Below are 26,984 nucleotides of genomic sequence, written 5' to 3'. Positions count from 1 at the left end.
CGCTAGGTTTCACTGCTTCACAGCCAGGGTATCCTAGATGCACTGGAGTGTGCAGTCCCCCTGCACCGTGTCCTTTCCCTCTCATGGGCGCTCGAGGCCTAAAGGTCTGATGTCCCGCCCTTGACAGCCTGCACAGCCCTGGGATGCAGAGAACAAGGCTCACCGGCTCCCCTCAACTAAGGCTGTCTTCCACTGGATTCTGAACCCTGTACAACAAAGGGCTCCCATCTCATTATCCCACCTTTCCTACTGGAAGAACCAGAAAGAGATGCCTCATCCTTAGTCTCTGACACAATAACTGAGTAGGCAATCTTCTGACCTTGCTCTGCACCAGTAAGAAGAAAACTGATAAAAAGAAAGGTGAAAAATTCCTAGCGCTGGGAGAACAGCAGGCTGATTTCAAGTCTGTCATACAGGCGTATGAAATAAGAGCATCTAGAAAAAAATACAATCTCCCTTGGAACGTCTTCCCATTCCATCTACATTCCAGAATTCCGTGCTCCACTCCTCTTCCATCTAGGCTGAAGAAATGATGTAGGATCGTTTCTTTGGAAAGGAGAAATGTACAATTACTCATTACGGGCTAAAAAATGCAGAAAGTCACACCCAGCTCCAAGAGTCTGCTACTCTCACGAAGGAGGTCCTCATCATGACATAGGCTTCTTGTCCATTTTTCATTTGGGCAACTTTTCACTTCTCACACTTATCCACCCCAGAGAACCACCCGTGCGGCTTACTGAAAATTCAGATTCTGTTGCTCCTTCCAAACTGAATCAGGATTTTCGGAGGGAAGGACCCAGGACTCTGCTCCTTTAGCAAGCTGCAGGTAATTCTTATGATGAGGTTCAGTTTGAAGAACACGGACCTTGGGATTATGCTTATCTTTTAAAAAAAACTCCATTCCTAATTTTTCCTTTATGAGTCTCTGTGGAACTAGTATATTGATTAAAAGTACTGTGAACTGCACACATAAAGACAGAACCAGTCCACTTTGCAGGCTAGCCCTTTAGAGTAGCTAAGTAACGTATGCAAGTAAACTAGCAGCTCTTAATTGTTCAATCATTAGGCTGAGGGTTGGTGGGTCTAAGCCACTAAAGCAGATGAGGTTCCTCTAAATTTCAATTATTTGAGGCATTATCCTGCTTTCCAGCCAGACTGTGCAAAGGGATGGTCTCGTCTAGCATGTGCTAATCAAAGACCTGTACAGGCTGAAATGGTTAGGTCTAAAAGTCAAAAGACAATGCAAAATCAGGAGGAACTCCTGGAGAATGGCATAAAAAGAAACCAAAGTGGATCTGGAGGCGTGTTTTCTTTCACCATGCTAGATCCTGTGTGTAGCGCCAAACACAGCACATGGAAGGCATTTAATACACGGTTGGCGAGCGGAAGAACAAGGGTTGATGAATGAATGGGGTAGGTGTCAGTGATACAAATAAAAATGACATCATATAATTCAGTAGCATCTTTAGGGAAGAGAAAAGTGTTGTTTAAAATTTCTATAAATTACCCGTTAGAAAACTGTTACCAGCCTTTCACCTAAATAAATGACACTGAATTTATTTTCAAAACAGGAAAGGCAAATCCTGAGAGGCCCACAGAAGCACAAAAGTAAAGAGAAAGAAAGAGGAGGGAACGAGAGCTACAAAGGGGGTGCTTCGGGCGTAATAAAATCTGAGACGAGCAGCCCACAGGACGGCAGCACACAACATCTTGGCAATGATCCTCCCCCGAGGTGGGCCGGGGGCCGGAAACCACGTACAGCACATGTGAGGGACGAATTCACCAGAACCACGGCAGAACACGGAAGGAGAGGAGAACTCAGGTCAAGGGAAGGCAAAGAGCCGGGGAAACAGAATGAAGAAGAAGAGTGGGGTGGGGGGGTAACATGCAACGTGTCATGCGGGGACCTCAGTGAGGACGAGTGGGCACCAGGCAACACTCAGTGAGCACAGAGGACAGGTGAAGGCGAGACACACCTCAATCACAGAAACAGACCGCTTACCCTCCGCTTTAGTGGAAGTACCGTCTTTAAGCAAATTAAAAAACAAGGGAAGGGATAACAGGGAACAGTTAGTAACAGTAAAAAAATTAAAAAGCAGAATGTTATTAGCTACTAAAAAAGCAAAAGTACAATTTAAAATAAAATTTAAAAAGTTCAACAGCAAAGCAGATTCTGAAGCGAATAAGTGTGCCTTGTATTAAAATCGGCTTAGTATAATGTCGCTTTTGGCTTTTGGAAAACAGAACGAAACATGGCAAACCCAGGGTAGTGCCTCGGTTGGTACGGTGTTGATTTTCTCTTTTAGCCAACCCTCATCCTCTTCAGAGTTTCTTTTTCTTAGAACCAAGTACCAGGAGCGTAAGGGGGAAAAACCAAAAACTAAAGTACTTAAGAGTCACCCAAAGAACAGAGGCGAGTAGGAAGCTGAGAGAAGCTAGCTCTAGCAATGACGCCTATCCCAGCTACACGGTGAGCAGCAGAAGCTGTACAGCGGGGTACCTGCGTCAAGGCCTACGGACTCCGTATCTTCCCTCACGTGTCTGGACTCTAGAAGTTCGGAAAAGGATCGTCAGCTTTAATGCTACACTTCTGCACAGATGTAATGTGCCAACCTAAGTAGTAATCGTAACAATTTCTCAGTAGGATTATGTGAAATTTCCAAGGGTTTTTGTTGTTTTGTGGTTTGGGACATGAGGCAAGTAGGGGCAGATGCTCTCTCGGGAGAGAACGGAATATTCCAGTCCTGTTACCTGAAGAGCTAATGAGGGGCTGAAAATTTATCCTCAGTGCTTTAAGAGGTCAATTCTGTATCATCAGACCAAAAGACCTGAGTGCTTTTACGAGCACTGAGAGAATTCTACATGGTCCCTATTAAAACATCCCAAATATGCACAGAAAAACAAAGACTACCGAGTACTCTAAAAGATGAGTTTTACTCAAATTTTCAAGCAGTGAAACAAATACTGATGACAAACACTCAAGGTAGATAAAAGGTATTGAAACACGGGTACATACTTAAAAACTGATCTAAAATGAACAGAGCTACTCCACCCTGGGAGAGAATCATCCTGACTTCCCCCTTCCTCGATGACTACGTACCAACCTAACATCATAAACACTCTGATGTGATGCCACAGCACTAAAATGGTAGAAAGGGAGAGCACTTAGTGGGTTCCTTCCCAATCACCTATGTCTGAGGTAGTTCCCTAGAGAATCAAGACTGACTTAACTGACTTAACGTTCTAGAACACACGCCTCTCACACTGTAATGTTCCTAGCACAATCTGTTTTTTCACCTTACAGGATAACCGGTTACAAAGGACTTTTACATCCTTTTGTTTATCCCCCACATGTGTCTGAGCTGGGTGACTATTACTACAACTAATTAGGTGGAGAAACCAGCTTCAGAGACTGCGTGGCCCGTTCAAGGTCACCAAGCTAATCAGTGACAGCCCAGTAATCTTCTCTTGGTGCTCTCTCACTGGGCTTCCATGCTCAGAACACTTTTAGAACATTAGTTTCAGAAATGACTTTGGAATTGGTTTGTAAACCACATAAGTAATTGTCTCAATGTTCCATGAAGCTTAAATTGTATGTATTCAATTTCCAAAATCCAAAATAAAACCAATCCAGCGAAGTCTCCAGATTTTGGCTTGAACGACTTTGCTCTAACAAAAATAAAATGCAATCAATGATCAGCCTTACATATGGTGTTCAGTTGTCTGCTAAAAAACTGACCTACCATTCTGTGAGATATGAATTCTTTTAAAAATAATTTTTTTAATCCTTTGGCTATTGCTAGAGTAAGTACACTTTCCTCCCAAGGTGACACATGGAAGACCAACACTGTTCTGTGGAATATGGTTATGTTGGCTAGTAAATCCACCCCATTGCTCTAGAGATGCCCTTTGTTGTGGCCCCTGCGTCCCGCACCTCTGCCGCCCCAGTCATTCTCAAATTGGGAAACACCTAACCACGACGGTCTTTGGTGATTCCCTCACTAAACCCTCTGACTCTGCCCCCACCGATGTCCCGAGGGGGAAAAAGCCAGCTCTGGCAATAGGGGAGGTGGCATAGGGGCTGGCTGGGCTGCCACGGAAGGGGGGGGGAGAAGCTGAAGGGTGGGTTCAGTGTGACACGCCGTGCGAGCACCCAGGTACTTACTCGTCACTACAAGGGATCATGCTCCAGAGAAAGGGAACACTCAACAAAGGGTGGCTGGGAACCAGCAGTAAGTGCACAGAGTTACTTATACTTAAATATCAGCCCTAAAGCAGTGAGAATTTCCTCAATGATCGTGTTTTATAATTTGCTAAATAAATTTGAGCAGGGCTAACTGTAATCTCAAACAGCAGAACTGGGGGGGAAAGGAGGTGGGGTCTGGTTACCTAAGGATGCGTATGACCCAGGAGGCAAGGCTGCTGCTGAGCTGAAAGGCGTAGCTCCCGAGGCCGAGGACACCTTGGACTTGGCACTGGCTGCTGCGTTCACGTCAATATCGCTTCGAGACCGCTGGAGCGATCCGGTCGTTGACACGGATTTGGTACTAACTGTAGAAGCTTGAGTGGTAAAGAAGGAAACATCAGTAGGGACTACACTAGAATTGTAAACATACATCGTTAAAACTTGTTTTGATTTTCTTATCAAGTTTTCTTTAAAAAAAAAAAAAAAAAGTAGGCTCCACGCCCAGCATGGAGCCCAATGCGAGGCTTAAACTCACATCCCTGAGATCAAGACCTGAGTGGATATCAAGAGTCGGACACTTAACCGACTGAGCCACCCAGGTGCCCCTTCCTAGCAAGTTTTGACAAAGGCTGGAGTGCGTGAGCAATGACATGCTGTCTTTCCTGGTCACTGAAGACAGTTCGGCCAACGCAATGCTGAGGGAAATTAAGTGACCATGACCATACACACGCATTCCATTTCTTTTCTTGTAATCGAAGACTATAAACCCCAAAGAAACGGCCCCTCTTTCTGGTTAATGTGAGGAGTGAGGTAATGAAAGAGCGCGCACATCTGGCCAGTTTCTGCACAATGTGGCCTAAGCAGGCACCCCGACTCCGATGCCCTCCTGCTCTCGGGGAACATTCTACTCTCCCACCTCTAACAGCCACCGCACTGCTGCTGCTGGGGCTGCTCCAAGCATCACCAGCTGTCCTCACTCTTGTCCAGTGACCGGAGCAAGGGAGCAGCACTATTCAAGTGGAAAGGTCCCAGGGCTCCCCTTCTGCGTGTGTTCCTCACCGCCCTTGGCCGCCGGCGCAGTGGAGCTCTGCTGGGCATCGCCGGAGCACAGAGAGCAGCAGGCTCTGCAAACCCGAGGGGCACCTGAAAGCAGGTGGCTGGCTTCCGGCAGCGGAACAGCCCCTGGGAGCAGCACCGGAAACAGAGGCCTCCCCGAGGGGGCCTTCACCATGGCCGTCGGTCTTACCTCTAGAGGTGGTGCTTCCAGTAGGACTTCTTTTGGCAGAGAGTGGCCGGCTGAAAATAAACGTACACGCATGTTCATTATTACCAAATGTGCACTTCATCTGTGTTCGCCCAAGTACTGTCTACAACAGGAAACTAGGATAATGAAGGAATCATTTCAGGGTTTTCCGAATTTCCCAGGTAACTGGGACCACAATCTTATAAATCCCTGATTTCAGACAAAGCTGCAGCATTCTATTTTGGACTATCTTCCAAACATTCAGAGAGAAGTCATAACTCAAGACAGAAGTTAGAAATCCAGAGTGCGGACGATAATACATTTACTCCCAGATTCCTAACACCCCTCCCCTTTCCAGACTTGTCTGCAAGTTAACCCTCATATTCTCCTAGAAGACCCTGTGAATGATTCACTTATTTCAGTCCAAAACCGTATTCTAGGGCAGCCATATAAACTTAACTAGACACGACTTAGGGCAGAGACCGAGGCCACCTTTTCCTTACCGTTCCCCAAGTATCTTACCTAGCAGCAGAACCCATCTGAAGTAAGAGGGGACTAGAAGAGGCACATACACATTAAAAAAAAAAAAAACACCAGCTGGAATTTGTGTCATGTAGCAAATCTTTCAACATAAAATCTCCCACGAATGAAAAGCACGGCTGAAGTGCTTACTTCAGACTCTCCTGAGAGCTCGAGGATGAGCGGTCGGACTGGGGCAGAGACACGATGCTGTCGGAGTTCTTCAGGTGGGACTGCAGGGCCTTCTGGTAGGAGGACTCGAGGGTGTGGTACAAGTGCTCTGCTTCTCTGCTGAAGTGACTGTGAAAACCCCAGTAGCACCTAGGGGAGACACGCAGCTTGCCGTAGTCAGGATGCACGGGGCTCCCGCCAAGCTCTGTGGCCCCCCACGCAACACAGTCAAGGACTACTACCCGTGGTGCCCCACCACTAGGAGCAGCACCAGGTGAGGAAGACAGGGTGGCCGAAGGAGGCCTGTGGTGGCTCCGGGCCGCACAACTTACTGGCTCTTCTGACACTGGGCAAGTTCCCGGACTTCTCGGCATCTTAGTCTCACTTATAAAACGGAAACTAAAGGGCCTAACTTGCGAGACTGGGAGCCTTCGGGACGATGGAGCTAAAACGTCTAGAACTAGACTGAGAACACGGAGGGGGCTCATCCATGGCAGCTTTTATAAAAGCGACTGGACACTTGTCAACCTGAAGTATTTACAGTTGCCTCAGATAACATGTACGAGAGAGAGGCACAAAGATGTGCTGAGCTACTTGAACTCTGTATTGCAGCATGACCAAAGAACCAGAAAAAATTGGGGAGGGGGAAGACACATACAAGGATAAAAACAGCATTAAGTACATGACTAACAACTCCATTCCTAAGAGTTGTGAGCAACTATTACCTACGTCACTTATTTTGGTAGGAACTGCCCGAGCTGAGACTGTGATAACCACTTCAGTGTGTCGATGAGGTTTTCCGACCTCAGAAACTGGGGACCAGAATTTAACAGAGAGAGCGGTCCAAGAGCAACAGGGACTTTGTCAGGAGGTATCAGTGCAGCTAAGTCAGACAGTAATATTCCAGGTGAGTGAGAAGAGAGGCTGGCTACCTGTGTCCAGTAGAAGAGCTGGTCAATATGAAAGCACAGAACCACCACCCCAGGTGCAACATTCACAGCACTCATCTACACACAGCCCAAGACGGCATAAGTTTCAGCATCTGATTCTTGGCTGTTACAGTCACAATGACAAAATTATTCCTGGGGAGGCACCGAATGCACGGTCACAGCCACATGACTAGAGCATGACCCACCTAATGGCAAAATTGCCTCGCACATGGGATGGCAACTGCAAGTCACCACTGCGGCAATCCCCAGCATCACCTCAACCCACCTGTCCCTCACCACGTTCACACCTTCCCAAGCAGCACCTGAAGCTTGCAAAGATACCGTCACAGGGGAAGGATCTCTGAGACTGTGATTTTTCACAGGAAAGCAAAAGGTCCCTTTGGGTTCTGACCTGGCTCCTAACAGAGCCTAATGAGTAAGAAAATGCACTGAGTGTGCATACAAGTGCTTGTCTGATTCATGTAGTCATTTGTCATAAATTTCAAAATGAGCATGCTGTTGTGTACCTCAGTCCTGCTTATATTCAAATACTGTCAATCAGTCTTTCAGGCCTGGGCACCTAAACAGCCTTCTAAACAAAAATTTAGAGAAATACTGTGACATGGGCTTTTGAGGTCGTATTTCAAAGTCACAATTAACAAAACATGTTCATGTAACTTAATGAGCTTTGAATAAGGCAATCTAGACAACACCCTGAAATTTAAAAACATTGAATTAAAAACAAGCGGTGTACAATAAACACTTACTTTCTGGCTTCTATCCTTGCTTCGGAATCCGCATCATGTATTCCCTTCTTTATTGTTTCGGCTAATACTGATATATGTCTAGACATTAAGAAGAGAAAGCAGTAACAATCATTAACATGTGGTTTTATGCAGGTGAAAACTGGTGTGAGAACTTCAAATCGGCACATGGAACCTAGAGCCTCTGTGCCCAGTGAGTCAACCAACATGCAGCTGAGAAATCAGAGCTCCCTTCCCCGTCGCTCTCCTAACTTCTACCTCCGTCCCGGGGCACCCCCGCCCTCCATCAGCTGCCCCCACCTAAGTACCCCAAGTTTTTAAAATAATGGCTGATTCTTCTTACTTCATACTTATTTAGCTCAACCTTTGAGGAACCCAACGAACAAGGCTACAAGTCTCTACCTTTCCATGGCCAGCAGTCGTTTCTATGGAAATTATGAGGTAATAATCATCAGAATACTGGCTCACATTTCTGTAATTAAACACAATGTTTTTTTCAAGTTCCACTATGCAACATGAACAAATTTATAAAATCATGTCACAATTTTATAAATAGGTGTTCTCTTTAGCTTATGTTCTGCCCTGGCTGAGAGGAAGTTATTAAAGTGTCTCTTTGAATGTTTGACAGATTTTTAAGAAAAGAAAGAAGGCTGCAATGAGTTAGTCTCACAGAACAAAGAGTAGTTACCAATCTTATGGCCTGTTCAGAGTCTTTGCCTCATTCCTTCATTCAGTAACTGTTTAGCAAGTACCCACTAAGTGGCGGATGTTGAGTGAGGCGGCGAATGAATAAATACTGAGTTCCTCACACAGGACTGTTCTACTCACATGTCCTCACATGAAATCCCCCATTCCATTTTCCACCTCTAAATTCCAAAACTATCACCGAATAGAGGATACAATACCCAAGAGATGAAAGAATGCACGATTATCTTCTAGATTCGAGGTATTTGCAGGTGAAATTTTACCCGTGGGAGGCATGGCTTTGTTTCCTCTCTGCTCCCTGCAATATGGAAAGGGACTCCCAGAAGTACTTCATTAAAATGCCCCTAATAAAATGATGAGTATGCTGTAAAGTTCCTCACAATATGTAACATTAAAAACTGGGTGGCACAACATCATCATCTCTCCAAATTTAACTCACCAAGAATAACAGGCACCTCAAATTCAAAGAAACTAAAAATGGCAAAGAATGAATCTTGAAATTAAGAGACATCCTTCTTCAAGAATCCTGCCATAATCCTACCTTTTATCATGATGATGTGAAACATACCAACACCAACCTGAATAAAGAGAAAACTGCTGACTTTCCAATTCAGGGGGATCAAAAAGAACTGTGAGATGAGAGAAATTCCTTTAAGGATCTAAGAGTTACACCTGGCCTGCCAAGAGCAGCTTGGAATATTTTCCTGGTTGGAAGGGACAGGAATGTCAGGCACCAGGGTGAGAGTCAATAAGGAGTTAACCGTGGCTGACTTCCAGGGAAAATGGCAGAGTAGGAGGACCCTAAACTCACTTCCTCCCACAGACACAACTAGGTATCACCCACATCACTGTAAATAACCCAGAAAACTACCTGAAGATTAGCAGACCAGACTCTGCACAGCTAAGTGTAGCGAAGAGGCCACACTGAAGAAGGCAGGGAGGGCACAGACTTTTTGTATGAGGGAGAGACACTGGGGACACACAGAGGGGAGAGGACCAAACCCTCACACCAAGCACCCCAGGCACGGGGAACCCGCATGAAAACCAGAGGGGCATACTTTTGTGAATTCTTACAATCAGTGGGGCTTAACACCGAAACTTTAAAAATCAGTAGGAGGGAAATAGGAAACTGAGTCCCCACCCTTAAAGAGCACAACAAAGAGCCCCTCGGAGATACAGCAATAGAAGCAGCAGTTTGAAAAACACCTGGGATATACACAAGGAAGATTGCTTTACTGACGTGAGAGCATGAGCCAGAGGGGAAGGGATCCCGGGGAGACTTCACCAGGAACAGAGGAGCTGGTACACACCATTTCCCTGCCCCACCCCCTGCCCAGGGGTTACATAAACACAAACCGGCCAGGCCTTGGTTCCAGGGACCCCCCCCCCCCCGCCCGCCGCACAGTGGACCCACGCAACACTTGCTAACACTGCCTGCGCTGTGGTAACATTCTCCTGGGGTCCCCCCCCGATATATCCTTGGCCACAACCCAACAAAGCAGTGCCACAAGCTTGGCACGGTGCAAGCAGCCCCGACAGGGATGGGTTGGCACCTCTGCAAAGTGACTCCTGCCCTGAGGAGATGGGAAGCTAACCGCACACACCAGTCAAGACTGTGGCCCCAGCAGTGGGCTGGAGTCAGACAGCTGCTCTAACTGTAGGCACCACCCACCAACAAAACCTTCTCAGGGGACAACAGAAGGAAAGCGCCCAGCAATATGTACTACCGCATCCCTGACAATGCCCAGTGTGAACGTGACTCAAGCCCAAGCCGGCCCCAGACCGGCCCACGAACAACACAGGGATCCAGTGCTGCCCACAATAGGCAGAGCCACTGCAGAGGACTGGACTGAAAGAAAAAGCGGCTCAGCCACAACATCAGGATACATGCAACACATGGAGACACCCCTGCAGTGCCAGTTTGGGTGGAAAGGGGACAGTGCCCTGCAGGGCACGACAGGACCTCTTCTTCATAAGGCAGGAGACAGAGCTGACTTTCCTAACACACTGAAATAGACAGAGTTAGACAAAGTGAGAAGAAAGAGATACATTTCCCCAGTGTAAGAACAGGACAAAATAAGAGCAAGAGACCTAAGCAAAATGGAGATAAGTAATATGCCTGATAGAGAATTTAAAGTAATGATCAAAGCTACTCACTGGACTTGAAAAAAGAGTGGAGGACCCCAGTGAGAACCTTAACAAAGAGATAGAAAACATAAAAAAGAACCAGAGATGAAGAACTCAATATCTGAAATTAAAAATACAATAGATGGAATAAACAGAGACTAGAGGAAGCAGAAGAATGGATCAGCAACTGGAGGACAGAATAATGGGAAGCAATCAAGCTGAACGGGAGAGAGGAAAAAATAAAAAATGAAAACAGACTTAGGGAACTCAGTGACACCATCAAGCATAGTAACACTTGCATTATACTGGAATCCCAGGGGAGAAGAGAGAGAAAGGGGGGCAGAAAATTTATTTGAAGAACTAATAGCTGAAAACTTCCCAAATCTGGGGAAGAAAACAGAAATCCAGATCCAGGAGGCCCTGAGAGCTCCCAACAAAAACAACACAAAGAGATCCACACCAAGACACAGTAATTAAAATAGCAAAACGTAGTGATAAAGAGCAAATTTGAAAAGCAGCAAGAGAAAAAAAACAGTTACATACAAGAGAAACTCCTTAAGGCTATCAGCTGATTTTTCAGAAGAAACTTTATGGGCCAGAAGGGAGTGGCATGATGTATTATTCAAAGTGCTAGTGAAAAGAAAACAAAAACAAAAAACAAAACAACAAAAAAAAACCCTTCAGCCAAGACATACTCTATCTCTCCTCTTCCGAATGATAGCCTTGCTGGATAAAGTTTTCCAGACAAATGAAAGTTAAAGAAATTCATAACCCCTAAACCAGCCCTACAAGAAATGTTAAAGTGGGCTCACCAAGTGGAAAGGAAAGACCATAAGCAGGAGTAAGAAAAGTAGGAAGCATAAAAGCAGTAAAATTAAGTACAGCTATAAAAATCAGTCAAGAGATTCACGAGGGGCGCCTGGGTGGCTCAGTCGTTAAGCGTCCGCCTTCGGCTCAGGTCATGATCCCAGGGTTCTGGGATCGAGCCCCGCATCAGGTTCCTTGCTCGGCAAGGAGCCTGCTTCTCCCTCTCCCATTCCCCCTACTTGTGTTCCCTCTCTAGCTGTCTCTCTGTCAAATAAATAAAAAAAAAAAATCTTTAAAAAAAAAGAGATTCACGGAAGAAAAGAGTAAATATGACACCATATACCTAAAATGTGGAGAGAAGTAAAGAATGGGTTCAAACTTAAGCAACCATCAACTTTATTTTTTTTTATTTTTTATTTTTTTAAAGATTTATTTATTTATTTGAGAGAGAGAATGAGAGAGCACGGTCAGAGGGAGAAGCAGACTCCCTGCCAAGCAGGGAGCCCGATGCGGGACTCGATCCAGGGACTCCAGGATCATGACCTGAGCCGAAGGCAGTCGCTTAACCAACTGAGCCACCCAGGCGCCCAGCAACCATCAACTTTAGACTGCTATATGCGTAAAATGTTATGTATAAATTAAAAACCAGTAAAACCATAAATTAAACACCAGTAATACATATACAAAAAAAAAAAAAAAGAGAGAGAGAGAGAGAGAAAGGAAGCCGAATATACCGCTAAAGAAAGTCAGCAAACCATGAGAGAAGAGAGCAGGAACAGAAAGGAACAGAGAAGAACTACATAAACAGTTGTAAAACAAGTAACAAAATGGCAATAAGTACCTACCTATCAATAACTACTTTGAATGTAAATGGACTAAACCCTCCAATCCAAAGACACAGGGTAACAGAATGGAGAAAAAGCAAGACCCATTTATATGCTGCCTACAAGAGACTCATTTCAGATCTAAAGACACACACATACTGATAGTGAAGGGACAGAAGAGCATCTACTATGAAAATGGAAGTGAAAACAAAGCCGGAACAGCAACACTTATAACAGACAAAATAGACTTTAAAACAGTATACAATCTGGGGTGACTGGGTGGCTAAGTCAGTTAAACATCTGATTCTTGGTTTCAGCTCAGGTCACGACCTCAGGGTTGTGGGATTAAGCCCCACGTCAGACACTGTGCTGAGCGTGGAACCTGCTTGAGATTCTCTCTCCCTCTCTCTCTGTACTCCCTCACTCACACTCTCTCTTTCTAAATAAATAATCTTGGGGCACCTGGGTGGCTCAGTCATTAAGCATCTGCCTTCGGCTCAGGTCATGGTCCCGGGGTCCTGGGATTGAGCCCCACATCAGGCTCCCTGCTTGGAGGGAAGCCTGCTTCTCCCTCTCCCACTCCCCCTGCTTATGTTCCTTCTCTCGCTGTGTTTCTCTCTGTCAAATAAATGAATAAAATCTTTATAAAATAAATAAATAAACAATAAATAATCTTTCCAAAAAAAAAGGCAGTATACAATCATAAAGGGACCAATCCAACAAGAAGATGTAACAATTGTAAATGTTTATGCACCCAACATGGGAGCATTCCAATACATAAAACAGCTAATAAGAAACAAAATAAGGGAAGTAATTGATAGTAATACAATAATAAGGGACTTTAACCACCCATTTACATCACTGGATAGATCACCCAAAGAGAAAACCAACAAGGAAACAGTGGCTTTTAATGACACATTGGACCAGATGGATCTAACAGATATATTCAGAGCATTCCATTCTAAAACAGCAGAATACACGTTTTTTTCAAGTGCACACAGAACATTCTCCAGAATATACCACATATTAGGTCACAAAACAAGTCTCAATGAATTGAAAACGATCAAACTCATACTATGACTATGCATCTTTTCCAACCATAACATTATGAAACCAGAAATCAACCACAAGAAAAATTGGGAAACACCACAAATAAATGGAAGTTATATAACATGCTTCTAAACAATGAATGGGTCAACCACAAAATCAAAGAGAAAATAAAAAAGTACATGGAGACAAATGAAAATGAAAACACACAGTCCAGAATCTTTGGGATGCAGTAAAAGCTGTTCTAAGAGAGAATTTTGTAGAATATAGGTCTACCTCAAGAAGCAAGAAAATCGAAAATAAACGACCTAACAAAACCCAAAAACTAGTTCTAGTTGAAGGAAAGAAATAATAAAAATTAGAACAGAAATAAAACAGAAATGAAAAAAACAGATCAATGAAACTAGGAGCTAGTTCTTTGAAAAGATCAACAAAACTCATCAATATTCAGCTTGACTTATCAAAAGAAAACAAAAGAAGACTCAAACAAAATCAGAAACAAAAGAAGAAAAATAATAACCAACACCAAAGAAATACAAAGGATTATGAGATTATGAAAAATTATATGCCAACAAACTGGACAACCTAGAAAAAGTAGATAAATTCCTAGAAACCTGTAACTCCCTAAAACTGAAGCTGGAAGAATTAGAAAATCTGAACAGACTGATTACCAGCAGTGAAATTGAATCGGTAATCCAAAAACTCCCAACAAACAAAAGTCCAGGACCAGATGGCTTCACAGGTGAATTCTACCGACTAGTCAAAGAAGAGTTAATAACTATTCTTCTCAAACAATTCCAAAATACAGAAGAGGAAAGAAAGTTTCCAAAACTCATTCAATGAGGCCAGCATTACCCCTATACCAAAATCAGATAAAGACTATAAAAAAAGAGGGGTGCCTGGGTGGTACAGTCAGTTAAGCATCCGACTCTTGATTTCAGCTCAGGTCACGATCTCACGGCGGTGAGATTGAGCCCGGCGTCTGGCTCCATGCTCAGCATGGAGTCTGCTTGAGATTCTCTCTCTCCCTCTGCCCCTCACCCCAGCTCATGCACTTTCTCTCTCAAAATAAATAAATAAAATCTTTTTCTAAAAAAAAAGACTACAAAAAAAGAGAACTACAGGCCAGTACCCTGATGACACATATGCAAAAATCCTCAACAAAATACTAGCAAACCAAATCAACAATACATTAAAAACATCATTCACCACCATCAAGCAGGATTCCTAGGATGCAAGGGTGGTTCAATATTCACAAATCAATTAATGTGATACATCAAATTAACAAGAGAAAGAATAAAAACCATGCAGTCATTTCAAAAGATGCAGAAAAAAGCAGTTGACAAAGTACAACATCCAGTCATGATAAAAACCCTCAACAAGGTAGGTTTAGGGGGAACATACCTCAAATAGTAAAGGCCATATATGAAAAATCCACAGCTAGCATCATCCTCAATGGTGAAAAACTGAGAGCTTTTTCCCAAAGATCAGGAACAAGACAAAGATGTCTACTCTCACTACTTTTATGCAACACAGTGCTGGAAGTCCTAGCCACAGCAATCAGACAAGAAAAAGGAACAGAAGGCATCCAAAAGTGTAAGGAAGAAGTAAAACTTCCACTACTTCCAGACGACATGATACTTAAAACACAGAAAACCCTGAAGACTCCACCAAAACCTACTAGAACAAATGAAGTCGGTAAGGTCACAGGATATAAGATTAATATATAGAAATCTATTACATTCCTACAGACTAATAATGAAGCAGCAGAAAGAGAAATTAAGAAAATAATCCCATTTACAACTGCACCAAAAAGAATAAAATATTTAGGAATAAACTTAACTAAGGAGGTAAAAGAGACCTATACTCTGAAAACTATTTAACACTGATGAAAGAAACTGAAAATGACGCTCTCTCTCCCCTCTCCCCTCCTCTACCTCCCCTGTTTCTCTCTCTCTCTCTCCCTCTCTAAAATAAGAAAAAAAAAATGGATTAAGGACCTAAATAGGAGACCTGAAACCATAAAAATTCTAGGCGAGCACACAGGCAGTAATTGCTGACATTGGCTATAACAACATATTTCTAGATGTCTCCTGAGGCAGGGGAAACAAAAGCAAAAATCAACTATTGGGACTATATCAAAATAAAAAGCTTCTGCGCACAAAGGAAACTGTCAACAAAACTAAAAGACAATCTATTAAATGGGAGACGATATTTGCAAATGACATATTCAATAAAAGTTTAGTATTCAAAATATATAATGAACTGATATATCTCAACACTCCCCAGAAAAAGAATAATCTAATTAAAAAATGGACAGAAGATGTGAACAGACATTTCTCCAATGAAGACATCCAGATGGCCAACAGACACATAAAAAGAAGTTCAAAATCACTCATCAACAAGGAAATGACAATCAAAACCACAATGAGATACCATTTCACACCTGTCAGAATAGCTAAAATCAAAAACACAAGAAACAACAGGTGTTGGCGAGGATGGGGAGAAACAGGAACTCGTGCACTGCTGGTGGGAATGCAAACTGGTGCAGCCACTGTGGAAAACAGTATGAGGGTTCCTCACAAAGTAAAAAGTAGAAATACCGTATGATCCAATAATTCCACTACTGGGTATTTACCCAAAAGTTATAAAAACACTAATTCAAAAAGATATATGTACCCCTGTATTTATTGCTGCATTATTTAGAATAGCCAAATTATGGAAGCAATTCAAGTCCCATCAACTGATGAATGGATAAAAAAGATGTGGTATATGTATACACACACACACACACACACAGAGGAATATTACTCAGCCACAAAAACGAATGAAATCTTGCCATTTGCAACAACATGGATGGATCTAGAGAGTATAATGCTAAGTGAAATGTCAGTCAGAAAAAGATAAGTATCATATGATTTCACTCGTGTGGAATTTACAAAATGAAACAAAGAAAAAGGCAAACTAAAAAACAGACTCTTAGAGAACAAACTGGTGGTTACTAGAGGAAATGTGGGTGGGGGGATGGGTGAAATAGGTGAAGGGGATTAAGAATTCACTTATGACGATGGGGCGCCTGGGTGGCGCAGTCATTAAGTGTCTGCCTTCGGCTCTGGTCATGATCCCAGGGTCCTGGGATCGAGCCCCGCATTGGGCTTCCTGCTCAGCGGGAAGACTGCTTCTCCCTCTCCCACTCCCCCTGTTTGTGTTCCTTCTCTCGCTGTGTCTCTGTCAAATAAATAAAAATAATCTTTCAAAAAAAAAAAAAAAAAGAATTCACTTATGAGGAGCACTGACTAATGTACAGAATTACTGAATCACCATGTTGTACATGTGAAATATGACATGGTATGTTACCTATACTGGAATTTAAAAAAAATAATAATTTAAGGAAAAGGTTAATCGTGGCTTTGTAGCTGGCATGGTGCACATCTGTCCACATCTCTAGGCACACTAAAACTGCAACCAATGTAATTCACTAAAAGTTCCTGCCAATGTTATGATCTTCACATCAGTAGAAATAACAGATGTAGTCGTGCAAACAAATGCTTAGATTCCTTCGATTCTCATAAAAAGCAGGTTGGACCACTTGTCGAGGCATTAAATCTCAAGATTCATTTCAGAGGGAAAAAAAACCTGCAAATCAAATAGCTTACCGTTCCAGTGAATGTGTCTGCCACTCTTGTAAAAGTAAATCTAAAAATTCAAAACAGCGCCTAAAAATTGTAAAGAAAACATATATAACTCAGTCATTTTTATGTTAGTGAAAATAAAAGCTTTTTGTTCTTTCCACACTACTTTTTAGAACTGGTAAATTTCTTCTAATTATTAGGATTCAAAACATGGAATATAAAATTGGAATTGGCATTGACTGAAAACCCAAGCAAGTAAAAGTAATTAAGCATCTATGGTGATCAGAAACAAAAATCATTCAGACATATAAGAGACAGGATACAAAAGCTCCCCTCAAATCAGAAACTGGAGCTTCATGGCAACATTACGGAAAGGGCCTATCATGGTCATTTGTTTTTATACTATCTCAAATAATGTTAATACAGGATGTACATGAGCAAAAAAGATCAGCGTACTTTATTACAGAATCAGGGAACTGGTCTTTGCACTAATTTCACAGAATGCCTTGTGCAATAAATGTAAAAAAAAAAAGTCCTGAAAAACAAAGTGCTTTCCTTTCTAAATTTTCCCAAGAAGGTCCTAGGTAGTGCTTAAAATAGACTTTTCTCTAACTACTCCTCTATTTTCCTCTTTGATCTTTCAACATCCTTTCTTGTCAAGCCTTTCCATTTTGTAATCTTTCTTGCTCTGATTTGTGCACAAAAACAATTCTGGTCTCATCTCCTTTGGATTACATCACCACTTTGGGTTCTACCTCTTTATAACTTTTCAGACGTCCAGGGTGTTTATCTTTGCGGGAATAAATCTTAACGGTCTTAGGAACTCACTCAAGAAACAAATCAGAGGGTAATTTTTCTCTAATGACCAGACTTTCATTCCCATGGTCCTCCCAATTCAAAACCTCATAATCCATATAATTAATCACTCAATAAATCTTTAATAAACCCTAACCCTACCCTAGATGCTACAGATAACAGTGGTAACCAAGACATAAACCAGCAAGCAAGCAAGCCAGACAAGGAACAGTTCCCATGTGCCAGGAACACAAGGGGGCTCTTCTTAGAAGCACACAGGAGAGCTATTCAACCCAGTCCCAGGGCTGGCACCCGAGTGCGTGTGCGCGTGTGCACGCATGTGCGGAACGCTGGCTGTGAAGCCAACTTTGACCCACACCCAAACCGTCTCCTCTCTGTCACTCTCCCCACCCCAGCCTCAACCGAGGCCATGTTTATTCTACCTTCTTCCCTGTTCCTTATGTCATTTCCTGGGCTGATGTTTGTCTCTTTTCTTTTTTAAAAAATATGTGTGCATTTGTTTATACTTATCTATCTCTTAGTGAATAAAGTCATCTTTGATGCTAATCCTGGTCTTAAATGTGGGTAACAACAATCTGTTTAATCAAAAATATGACCTATAAGCTAGGTTTTATTTTCCACTTTTTAGGCTAACATACAAAGAAGCAGTAGCAATACCGGCATTGTTTAACACATCATTATTTAAACACATCAGGTTAGGACTTGTCTCTTTTCTTTACCTACTCCTACTCATCATTCAAAATTCAACTGTTTTCAACTTGTCTATGAAGCATCACAGAAATACATTAGCTGGTTTTAATCACTACTCTCTGAATTTCTAAATTCCCCAATACAGGTGTTATAACTCACTCTTACATTGCTTTGCATTATTTTTTTAAATCTCCCCATCTAAATGATAAACTTCTCAAAGGCAGGGAGACCGTGCAGGCCATTTCTTACAAATTTCTACAAAGTAGAGCTAGGTACAGGCTGAGTACAAGAGAGAAAACGCACTGCTTGGGTTACACTGCCCTCTTTGGTTCTCTTTACCTTTCTGAAGGCAGAGGGACTGGATGTCCCTTTTAGTTCTTTCAGCATTAAGACACACTGTTCTGACTGATGCAGACCCTGACTAATATAAGAACAGCAATCTGAGCCTGTGACTCAGGAAGCAGTGAAGGAGGTGACATTTCTATAGTCACAGTGAATGCAGGTTACCAGTCGTTTAGCACCAGAAGCCAGAACCGTTAAATTCTGTGGACTGAACGGTGTTGCCCCCAAATTCGTATGTTGAAGCCCAACCGCCCAACATGATGGTATCTGGACATGGGGCCTTCAGGAGGTGATTATGTTCACATGAGGTCATGAAAATGGGGCTCTACTGATGGGGCTGGTGCCCCTCTAAGAAGAAACCCCAGAGAGCACGCTCTATGTCTCTCTCTCTGTCATGTGAAGACACAGCGAGCAGGCAGCCAACTGTAAGCGACCCTCATTAGAACTCAACCATGCTGGCACCCTCATCTCAGACTTCCAGCCCCAGAACTGTGAGAAAACCAGGACGTTCTGCGTGGGGGAAAAAAAAAAAAGAAAACCAATTTCTGTTGTTTAAGCCACCCAGTGTATGGTATTTTGTTATGGCAGCCCGAGCTGACTAATATGCTAAACATCCTGTAACATTCTACAACAAAGATCTGTGTCACTACATCAGAGGAACTTGGCCTAACACTCTGAATGTCTTGGAAAACCTAAAACAATACTGACAATAATAGCAGGAGCAGCAACAAAATCTAATAATGGGTATCATTTATTTAGGTTTCACGAAGTGCATATGTTAGGTTGCACTCTACCCAATGACTGAGCCCACGGAGCAGCTCTGCCCCAGGGTATTCTTGTTCCAAGCAGGTCAGAAGATTAGTCAGTGGGAAGAGGTAATGCTTCAGCTGCAGTCGGCCAGGTTCTGAAGTTCACTACCATCCCTCTCCCCTGCTGACTTCACACTCTCATCTCTAGAAGCAGCAGCGAAACTGGAGGTGAAGGGCAGACCGCACTCCTCAGCGACACACAAGGGAGCCACGCCATTAGAACTTAAGCTTTTTCAGTGGAAGGTGCTAATTCCTTCCTTCCTGGCTTTATAAAGGTGGATCATTCCCCTTTCCTCCTTCATGACTTCCACAGAGCTGTTAATAAGATGGGTAGGGGGCTGCCTCATGTGTGGCAGGCATCCCTACCCAGGCAAACAGGGCAGGACCTATGTGACATGCCAGGAAAGGAGGAAAATGGTGGGCAGTGAATGTAAGCTGGGCTCCAAGCTTGGAGTGAAAGGCTCTTTCACTGGGCTAGAATCAGACAATGAACTCAGGAGGCTGCTGACCAAGCCGGCCGTTAATTTACCCTATGAAGCTCCTGATACGGTCCACTGAGAGGCTTCAACAGTGTCCATATTCTGCGTATTTACATTTTCTTGGGAAGAGGGGCCACAGATTTTATTAGACTCTCAAGAGTCAAGAACCACAGATTCCAGCTAGAAGAGGCCTTATTCCTCTCCTGTGATCTAGGGCAGCTCACCTGGACACAAGACCAGGCAGGGACCTGGGAACAAAGACCTAGCTAGCTAACCAGGTGGTATCTCCTGTATAGATCTCCCACAACTGTGCAGCAGAAGCAGGTGCTGGTCAGGATTCAGAAGCCCAGAAATCACTGTCGGAAGACGGAAACAACATAAACCTCCTCCTACCGCCCGTAATATTAAATAGATGCCATTAATTTTTATAATGGTCTTTTTCTTGCATGCAGTTACTGCTTTCATTCAGAGAAGGGTACACCGATGATTTAGGTACAGGGACTGAGAAAAAAATGTACACCCCCCCTTCCATTAACTCACATACATACAGACACGTTCTCTGTCTCCCCCCCTTTCTCTCTTGCTTTCTCTCACATACACACACACAAATAGTGCTTGTCCAAATTTATTTTTCAGACTATTTAGATCATGATCCTTCAATTCAAAGCCTTTATTGCAATGATCTTAGATAATTTTAACATTTCAAACGTGAATACTTCCATGGAGGCAAATTTGGAATTTATTTTGGTTTTTAAACCATTCAAAAATAATGAGGAAGCTGTTTAAAAATTTACCTTCTAACTGCGACAGACTTAGAGGTACAGTTGCTTGTTATGACAGGTATTAGCCTAGGGATGTGTGTGTGCTGCAGAGAAGAACAAAAACAGAGGTGAACACTTGAAAATACAAAAATAAAATAAAACTAAGACAGCCACACTTCCTTATTAAACTACCTAAAGCACATACAGATTTAGATTAGAATTTCACTGAGCTTAAAAAGGAAAAAGAATTTCACTGGATACTGCCAAAGGCCATGACAACATTTACAAAGCCTCAACAGACCACCCAATGATACATAAATAAACCTCATGGCAAAACAAACCATTGGCGGGAAGTCTAAACTATCTAGCAGTAGCGATCTAAGTGAGTTCAAAAGGAATCTGCAGACCAATGTGTTTTGATACAGTTTCAATGGGAATGTCCAACAATGGCTTTGGATTTAATATTTCAAGTAGGCAGTGCAAATAGCAGGGACTAAAAATAATACAAGTAAGTGACCTGCGATAACCAGCAATATTCTGGAAAGATTTTAGCATCACCAAGTCCCAGTTTCAAGGGCTGCCTCTGGGGAAAAGAGACTTGAAGGTAGGGAGAAGGTGATGTGGAGCATATTCATTTTAAGCTTTTGTGAACTATTAAGTTTTACTGAAAACTTGTACATAAATTACTTGGATAATTATTTTAAACTTAAATGAGTGTTTAGAACACTGAAAAGAATCTTTTATTCATTGGCTTAAACACAATTAAATAAAAACTTTAGGTGAATAACAAAGCCACAAGCACAAATACCTAAAATGGAATGAATGGGAATTAAGGAGTAATATCTGGAGACATAAAGAGTGGGTATAAACCCAGAAGCAGATGCAGATGCTCAAATATTTAAAGCCAATGATGAGTAAATCAGCAGGCATATACCATATCCGTAATTCACGTTATGGAATGTAAAAAGCTCACATAGGATATAATTAAGGAGGGGGAGAGGATCATTTATATCTACAATATGATTCCAACTATTTATAATCATGTTAATGAAAAATGCCTCTCGGGGCGCCTGAGTGGCTCAGTTGGTTAAGCATCTGCCTTAGGCTAGTGTCATGATCCCAGGGTTCTGGGATCGAGCCCCACGTTGGGCTCCCTGCTTAGTGGGGAGCCTGCTTCTCCCTCTCCTCCCCGCTCTTGCTCTCTCTCACGATCTCTGTCGCTGCCTCTCTCTTTCTCTAAGAAATAAATAAAATCTTAAAAAAAAAAAAAAGAAAAATGCCTCTAATACTGCTTATCAACCACCAATGTTTACCACTTGCTTATTCTAGGTATGGCCCCAAAATATACTTACCCGAATGATTAACCTAACAGCTACAACACCGGATGTGGCCATAATTTTGGCACTATTTGGAATTAAATTAAAGATAGTTGGCATAATGGCTTCAGCTCCATGGTCAAACTTATTTCCCAGAACTGATGACAGATGCCTACAATAAGAAATGAAAACTGTACTATAGTTGTATTTCTTGCAAACAGTGAAGCATATAAACCTCTTAACATCGCAGGGCTTTCATTTAAAGTTATCGAGAGATAAAAAGCAAGGGTCTAAGTAAGATACTTTCAAAATACTTCCAATGTGCACGCAGTGGACTTGGCAAATAGCCAATGGCCCATGAGTTTGCTCCTTTCATTTTTTTAAATAAATCATTTCCAACTAATTAGTCTTAAAATAGCAAAAGACAAACTGATCATACCCTAATAAAATATAAATATGAAAAAGCTCCCTCACCCTCTTTTTCCTTTTGCCCCATTAAAAACCTTTAACACATAATATAAATGCTTCCATATCTGATACTTTCAACAGCTGCAGCGTCTCCTTCCTGTAGCTGCTTTGATATTCGGACACACTTTCTAACACAGAAGTTCCAGCTTCAAACATGGATAACAGATTTAGCTAGGGTAAAATTTCACTGTAGTATATGCCTTTGACTTTAACTTTATAGCTACAGTGCACTTCTGGAAACAAACAAAAATTCTGATAATCATGCTACATCCTGCCAGCAAAATCAATGAAAAAGCTGAGAAACAGAAGTTTGTAAAATTTCTTCTTTCTGTGTTATTAATAATAACTGCTTCAAGTTTAAAATAGAGGCTTCAGAGCTAAGTCACTGAATAAAACTGAAAACCTGTCACTCTTTCCATCACTGGGCAGGAAGCACTGTAATAGTATAAAAGTACCAACAGAAGCATAAATGGAACAGGTCCCAGAGACTAGTCAGAAGGTACATTAAAGAGACCTGCTGGGCATATTCAATGGACCATCTCAGAAGCGCCGCAACGAGGCTATTTTAGGATGTGTGAGAATCTGAAGCATGGTAGTCCTTACCCCAACGTGATACAAGCCTCCCGCACTACCTGAGACCGCAGGTCCTTAGCAGATAGTTTAAAGGCTCCATCCAACAGACGCAAATGTTGAAAGAAGTTATCATACTCAGCAGCACCAGCCAAAAGTAAAGATCTTATCTTTTTTAGCTGATGGGATAGAGAAAATTCAGAGATACACAAAACAATTCTTAAAACAGTATATACAAAACAACAGAAGCCATCAAATATGAGAGATCAACATCAAAGTGAACTGGTATCAGAAGTTCTCCCAAAAGAATTCAGCCCATTCAGTATCAGCTACCGTACTGCATAAATCTACTTATCACAAATAAGAACAAATTATTTTTATATGCAGTATCTTACAATTCTACAAAACGTATTTCTTAACTGGAAAACATTTTAGTGTATTTATAGAGTCTGTGCTAACGATAAAACACCAAAGCCTTCATTTTAACTCCTCCCCTAAAGCTTACCTTCCCCAACAACGGACTCCAACTGCCATTCGTTTAGTGAATCAAAGGAAGAAGCAATCCCCTAGTCTTTTATATACTATCCTCCACTGTATCATTATTAAAAGACTAGTCTGAGTTTGAATGGAATACAGCGGTAACTTAATCGCCTCACTTCCTGCCAGCCGATCACTGGAAAATAGTTTTCCGCAGATAAGACACACCCTCGTTTTAATGTTCACCCCACTTTTCATTCATGCACTTTTTTAAACAGAAGGGACAGAATTTTCCAGCAAGTGATATGAAGAAAGAAAGGAAGAGAGGGACACATACTGAAAATGCCATTCAGGAAAGTCGACTTACTGGCCACCAATCACAATTAAATGTTGACTAAGGCAAGAGTGGAGGCCGTCTCCAGATGCTCCACATTAGGTCTTTGTTAAAAGTACAGGACATACATAAGGGCATAGGTTGGCATGTTTTAGAAATAGAAATAGAAGTGAGGTACTCTACTAAAAGGGTTAAGTGTAAATATGGTAATTTATATTTAAAATACTTACTACTTAAAATTCATCAGAGCTATACCCCAATTGCATAATTAAGTATTTAGAACATTTAAATAAATCCAATGAAAATGTAATCACATGAAGTCAATGGCTTACAGCATTTACTCTTTGCTCCCAATCATGCTTGTCGTCAGATAATATTTCCCTAATCTTGTTTATGGATTCCTCAAGGTCTCGGCTGGAATAAATCTGTAAGCAAAATTAATTTACAACCAATATAAGAAAATTTACAGAATAAACAAAGATTAGTTTTTAATTACACGAAGTCAAGAGATTTTAGTAAGTATAGTTTTTAAAAAAATTCAGTTTTCAGAAGGACCTATGAGATAACACCTAGACAGATTTGCCTTAGAATGAGCTTCTTTCCCAATGTGAATATATACGCACTAGACTCGATGCCAAGTATGGACAACCATGCTTCAAACACAGCTTTACTATAAACTTAACGGATGATTTCATGTACAGAAGAGAAAGAAGCCAGCTGGGGAATGATCAGTGATGCTCAGGTCATTTATTATTCGTAGTATTATTTATACCACCACACTCTCTTCAAATCTACTTTCTCATTTATGCTCACATCTTACTAGTAAAATAGGTAGGGGAATAATCAGCCAAGAATGACGCAAGCTGGGAAGGTCAAGGACTTAAGGATGAGCCTGAGCCTACAATGCCAGCTACCTGATTTATACACATATGGCAACCCAGCAGCAGGTAACAAGTGATCACAGGGACATTAGTGCTATAGGAATCCGGAGCACCACATTCGATGTAGGCTGAGGAAAAGTGTTATTAGCCCCAGTCAACTATGGACAACACTGAGGCACAAAGCAGGTAAAACGTGTGTACCCCAACCTCACAAGCAATCTCTGCTTTGTCTACTAGGTACTTAAGTGAAGCATCAAGACGGCATTAACTTGAGCTTTTATCAATCCATTCTTTATAGCTTTTCAGACACCCAGTTCCTTGAAATTTACAACTTGTCCGAAAAAAAGATAGTCCCTAAATAAGCATGCTTCTTTGTTCTCACACCTAATCTAATCATTGCATTTTCTCATTTACCTGACCTAACCCACAAATTTATTATTAGAGCAAGCAAGCAACTTCTCTCCAATTCTTACTTTGGGTCTTGACTTTTGCTCTTCATTTCAGCTGTCTCCTGTAGTCCTGAGAGTTAAAATTACCTCACCTAGGAAGGGACTTTACATATCACCTATTTGAAAACTGAAATTTGAAGAGTCAGTCTTATCTGTTTTTAATCAAACTCAAATATCCTCACTCACCTGCACTACAGGTACATCATCAAATGCTTTAATAAAGTCCTCTTCATCAACAGCACCAGCTCCTTCTTTTGCAGCTTTAAATAAGATTAATTTTTAAAATGTGAACAATGTGCAGAGGGGTAGTCTGAATAAACACAATCACCATTACATTTTGGAAGATTTGTAACTATTTTTTAAAGGCTTAATAAAAATTTAGAGTGCTGTGGAACTGACAAACATTACTAACTTTTAATATCAAGATGAAATGTAGTAATTCTACAATACTATATACATTAGTGTAAAGTCACTTAAAGAGACTACTGGCTAAGGAGGACATTTAGCCTTTAAAGGATATAGACAGTTTATACTGTAGTCATGTCTGAATCTTTTGAAAGCTTCCTAATAAACAGATACAGAACAAAAAATTTAATTTTTCAGGGAATAAATTAGGTTGTATTATTGTTAGGCATCAAGCATAACAAATTTGTGAAATATTCAAATAAGTTCTAAAGAATTTAACAGTTTCACTTCAACTTTGTATTAGTCTCAAAACATTTCCATTTCCTTGAATGCATGATAACTCAATTTTTCACTTACACATCAGGTGCAACTTTCCCTCATAAAGGTGTTATAAGATGCTCTGTATACTTGAAAGTTGATTGCTATCATTTGGGAGAGAATTTTTTCTTTTGCTAACATGAACTCTACTTCACACATGAAAATCATGTGATATTTTATCAGACCTTTTTTTTCCCCCCCCCCGGAATAAAGGTTTCAAAATTGGAGTCTGTGGTCATCTTGCAACCCTCATTAATGATTTACACTGATTAGTTTGAGTGCTTTCCCTGAGTTTTCTCGCAGACAAGTTATTCGATGTTTGGGGTCCCCATGGACAACATAGGACTTTAAAGACGACTCTGGGAGCAATAAATGTGTGTCCTCACTTTTGATGAAGATTCCTCACACTGAGTTCACAAGCTAACTGTGGACAGCGGACAGTAAAGTCACACTGTGATGTGGTGCTCAGTGCCTGTTTTGGTGAAAAGACTGGATCCCCCCGAGCAGACAGGTCCTGAGCGCCGCCCCGGGGAAGTGCCACACCACGTACCCACATACTAAAAGGGACTCAGAAACCAACCATGGTCCGTGGGCCCCAGAATTAGACAAGGAGGAGTCAGTAAGCAAATTCATGACTATGTTTTTAAACAAAATGGGAAAAAAAGGATGAGAGCAGGGCTGAGCTCTCTACATAATCTAGAGTTGGGACTTCTGGAAGGGATGTATGGGTGAGGGGCAGGAAAGAAAAAAAAAAAGTGGTCTGATGATACACAGAAATTTTCTAAGCCTTGTTTGTGGAACTGATACGTCCCAAGTATAGACTTTTTTAAATAAAAGATTAGAAAGGTTTTTCAGTCATAAAGAGCAATGAAGTACTAATACATGCTACAACACAAATGAACCGCAAAAACACTA

At 41.7% G+C, this 26,984-nt stretch overlaps 1 protein-coding gene across 1 annotated transcript in view; it reads right to left on the bottom strand.

Annotated features, from left to right (window-relative positions):
• CLASP1 (cytoplasmic linker associated protein 1) overlaps positions 1–26,984 on the bottom strand; it is a 262,736-nt gene that overhangs the window by 93,059 nt on the left and 142,693 nt on the right. The window contains exons 10-19 of the mRNA XM_044913587.1: positions 25,533–25,606; positions 24,349–24,441; positions 23,239–23,384; positions 22,204–22,339; positions 20,885–20,955; positions 16,979–17,038; positions 7,816–7,893; positions 6,102–6,269; positions 5,433–5,482; positions 4,390–4,560 (exon numbers count right to left, since the gene is read on the bottom strand). Of these exons, the coding sequence (XP_044769522.1) occupies positions 4,390–4,560; positions 5,433–5,482; positions 6,102–6,269; positions 7,816–7,893; positions 16,979–17,038; positions 20,885–20,955; positions 22,204–22,339; positions 23,239–23,384; positions 24,349–24,441; positions 25,533–25,606 (1,047 nt within the window). The remainder of the gene's footprint in view (positions 1–4,389; positions 4,561–5,432; positions 5,483–6,101; positions 6,270–7,815; positions 7,894–16,978; positions 17,039–20,884; positions 20,956–22,203; positions 22,340–23,238; positions 23,385–24,348; positions 24,442–25,532; positions 25,607–26,984) is intronic.

This window comes from Neomonachus schauinslandi, chromosome 3, assembly GCF_002201575.2.
Source record: "Neomonachus schauinslandi chromosome 3, ASM220157v2, whole genome shotgun sequence".
Lineage (NCBI taxonomy): Eukaryota > Metazoa > Chordata > Mammalia > Carnivora > Phocidae > Neomonachus > Neomonachus schauinslandi.
Note: the sequence above shows the minus strand (reverse complement) of the source record. Positions and strands in the feature narration are given on the sequence as shown.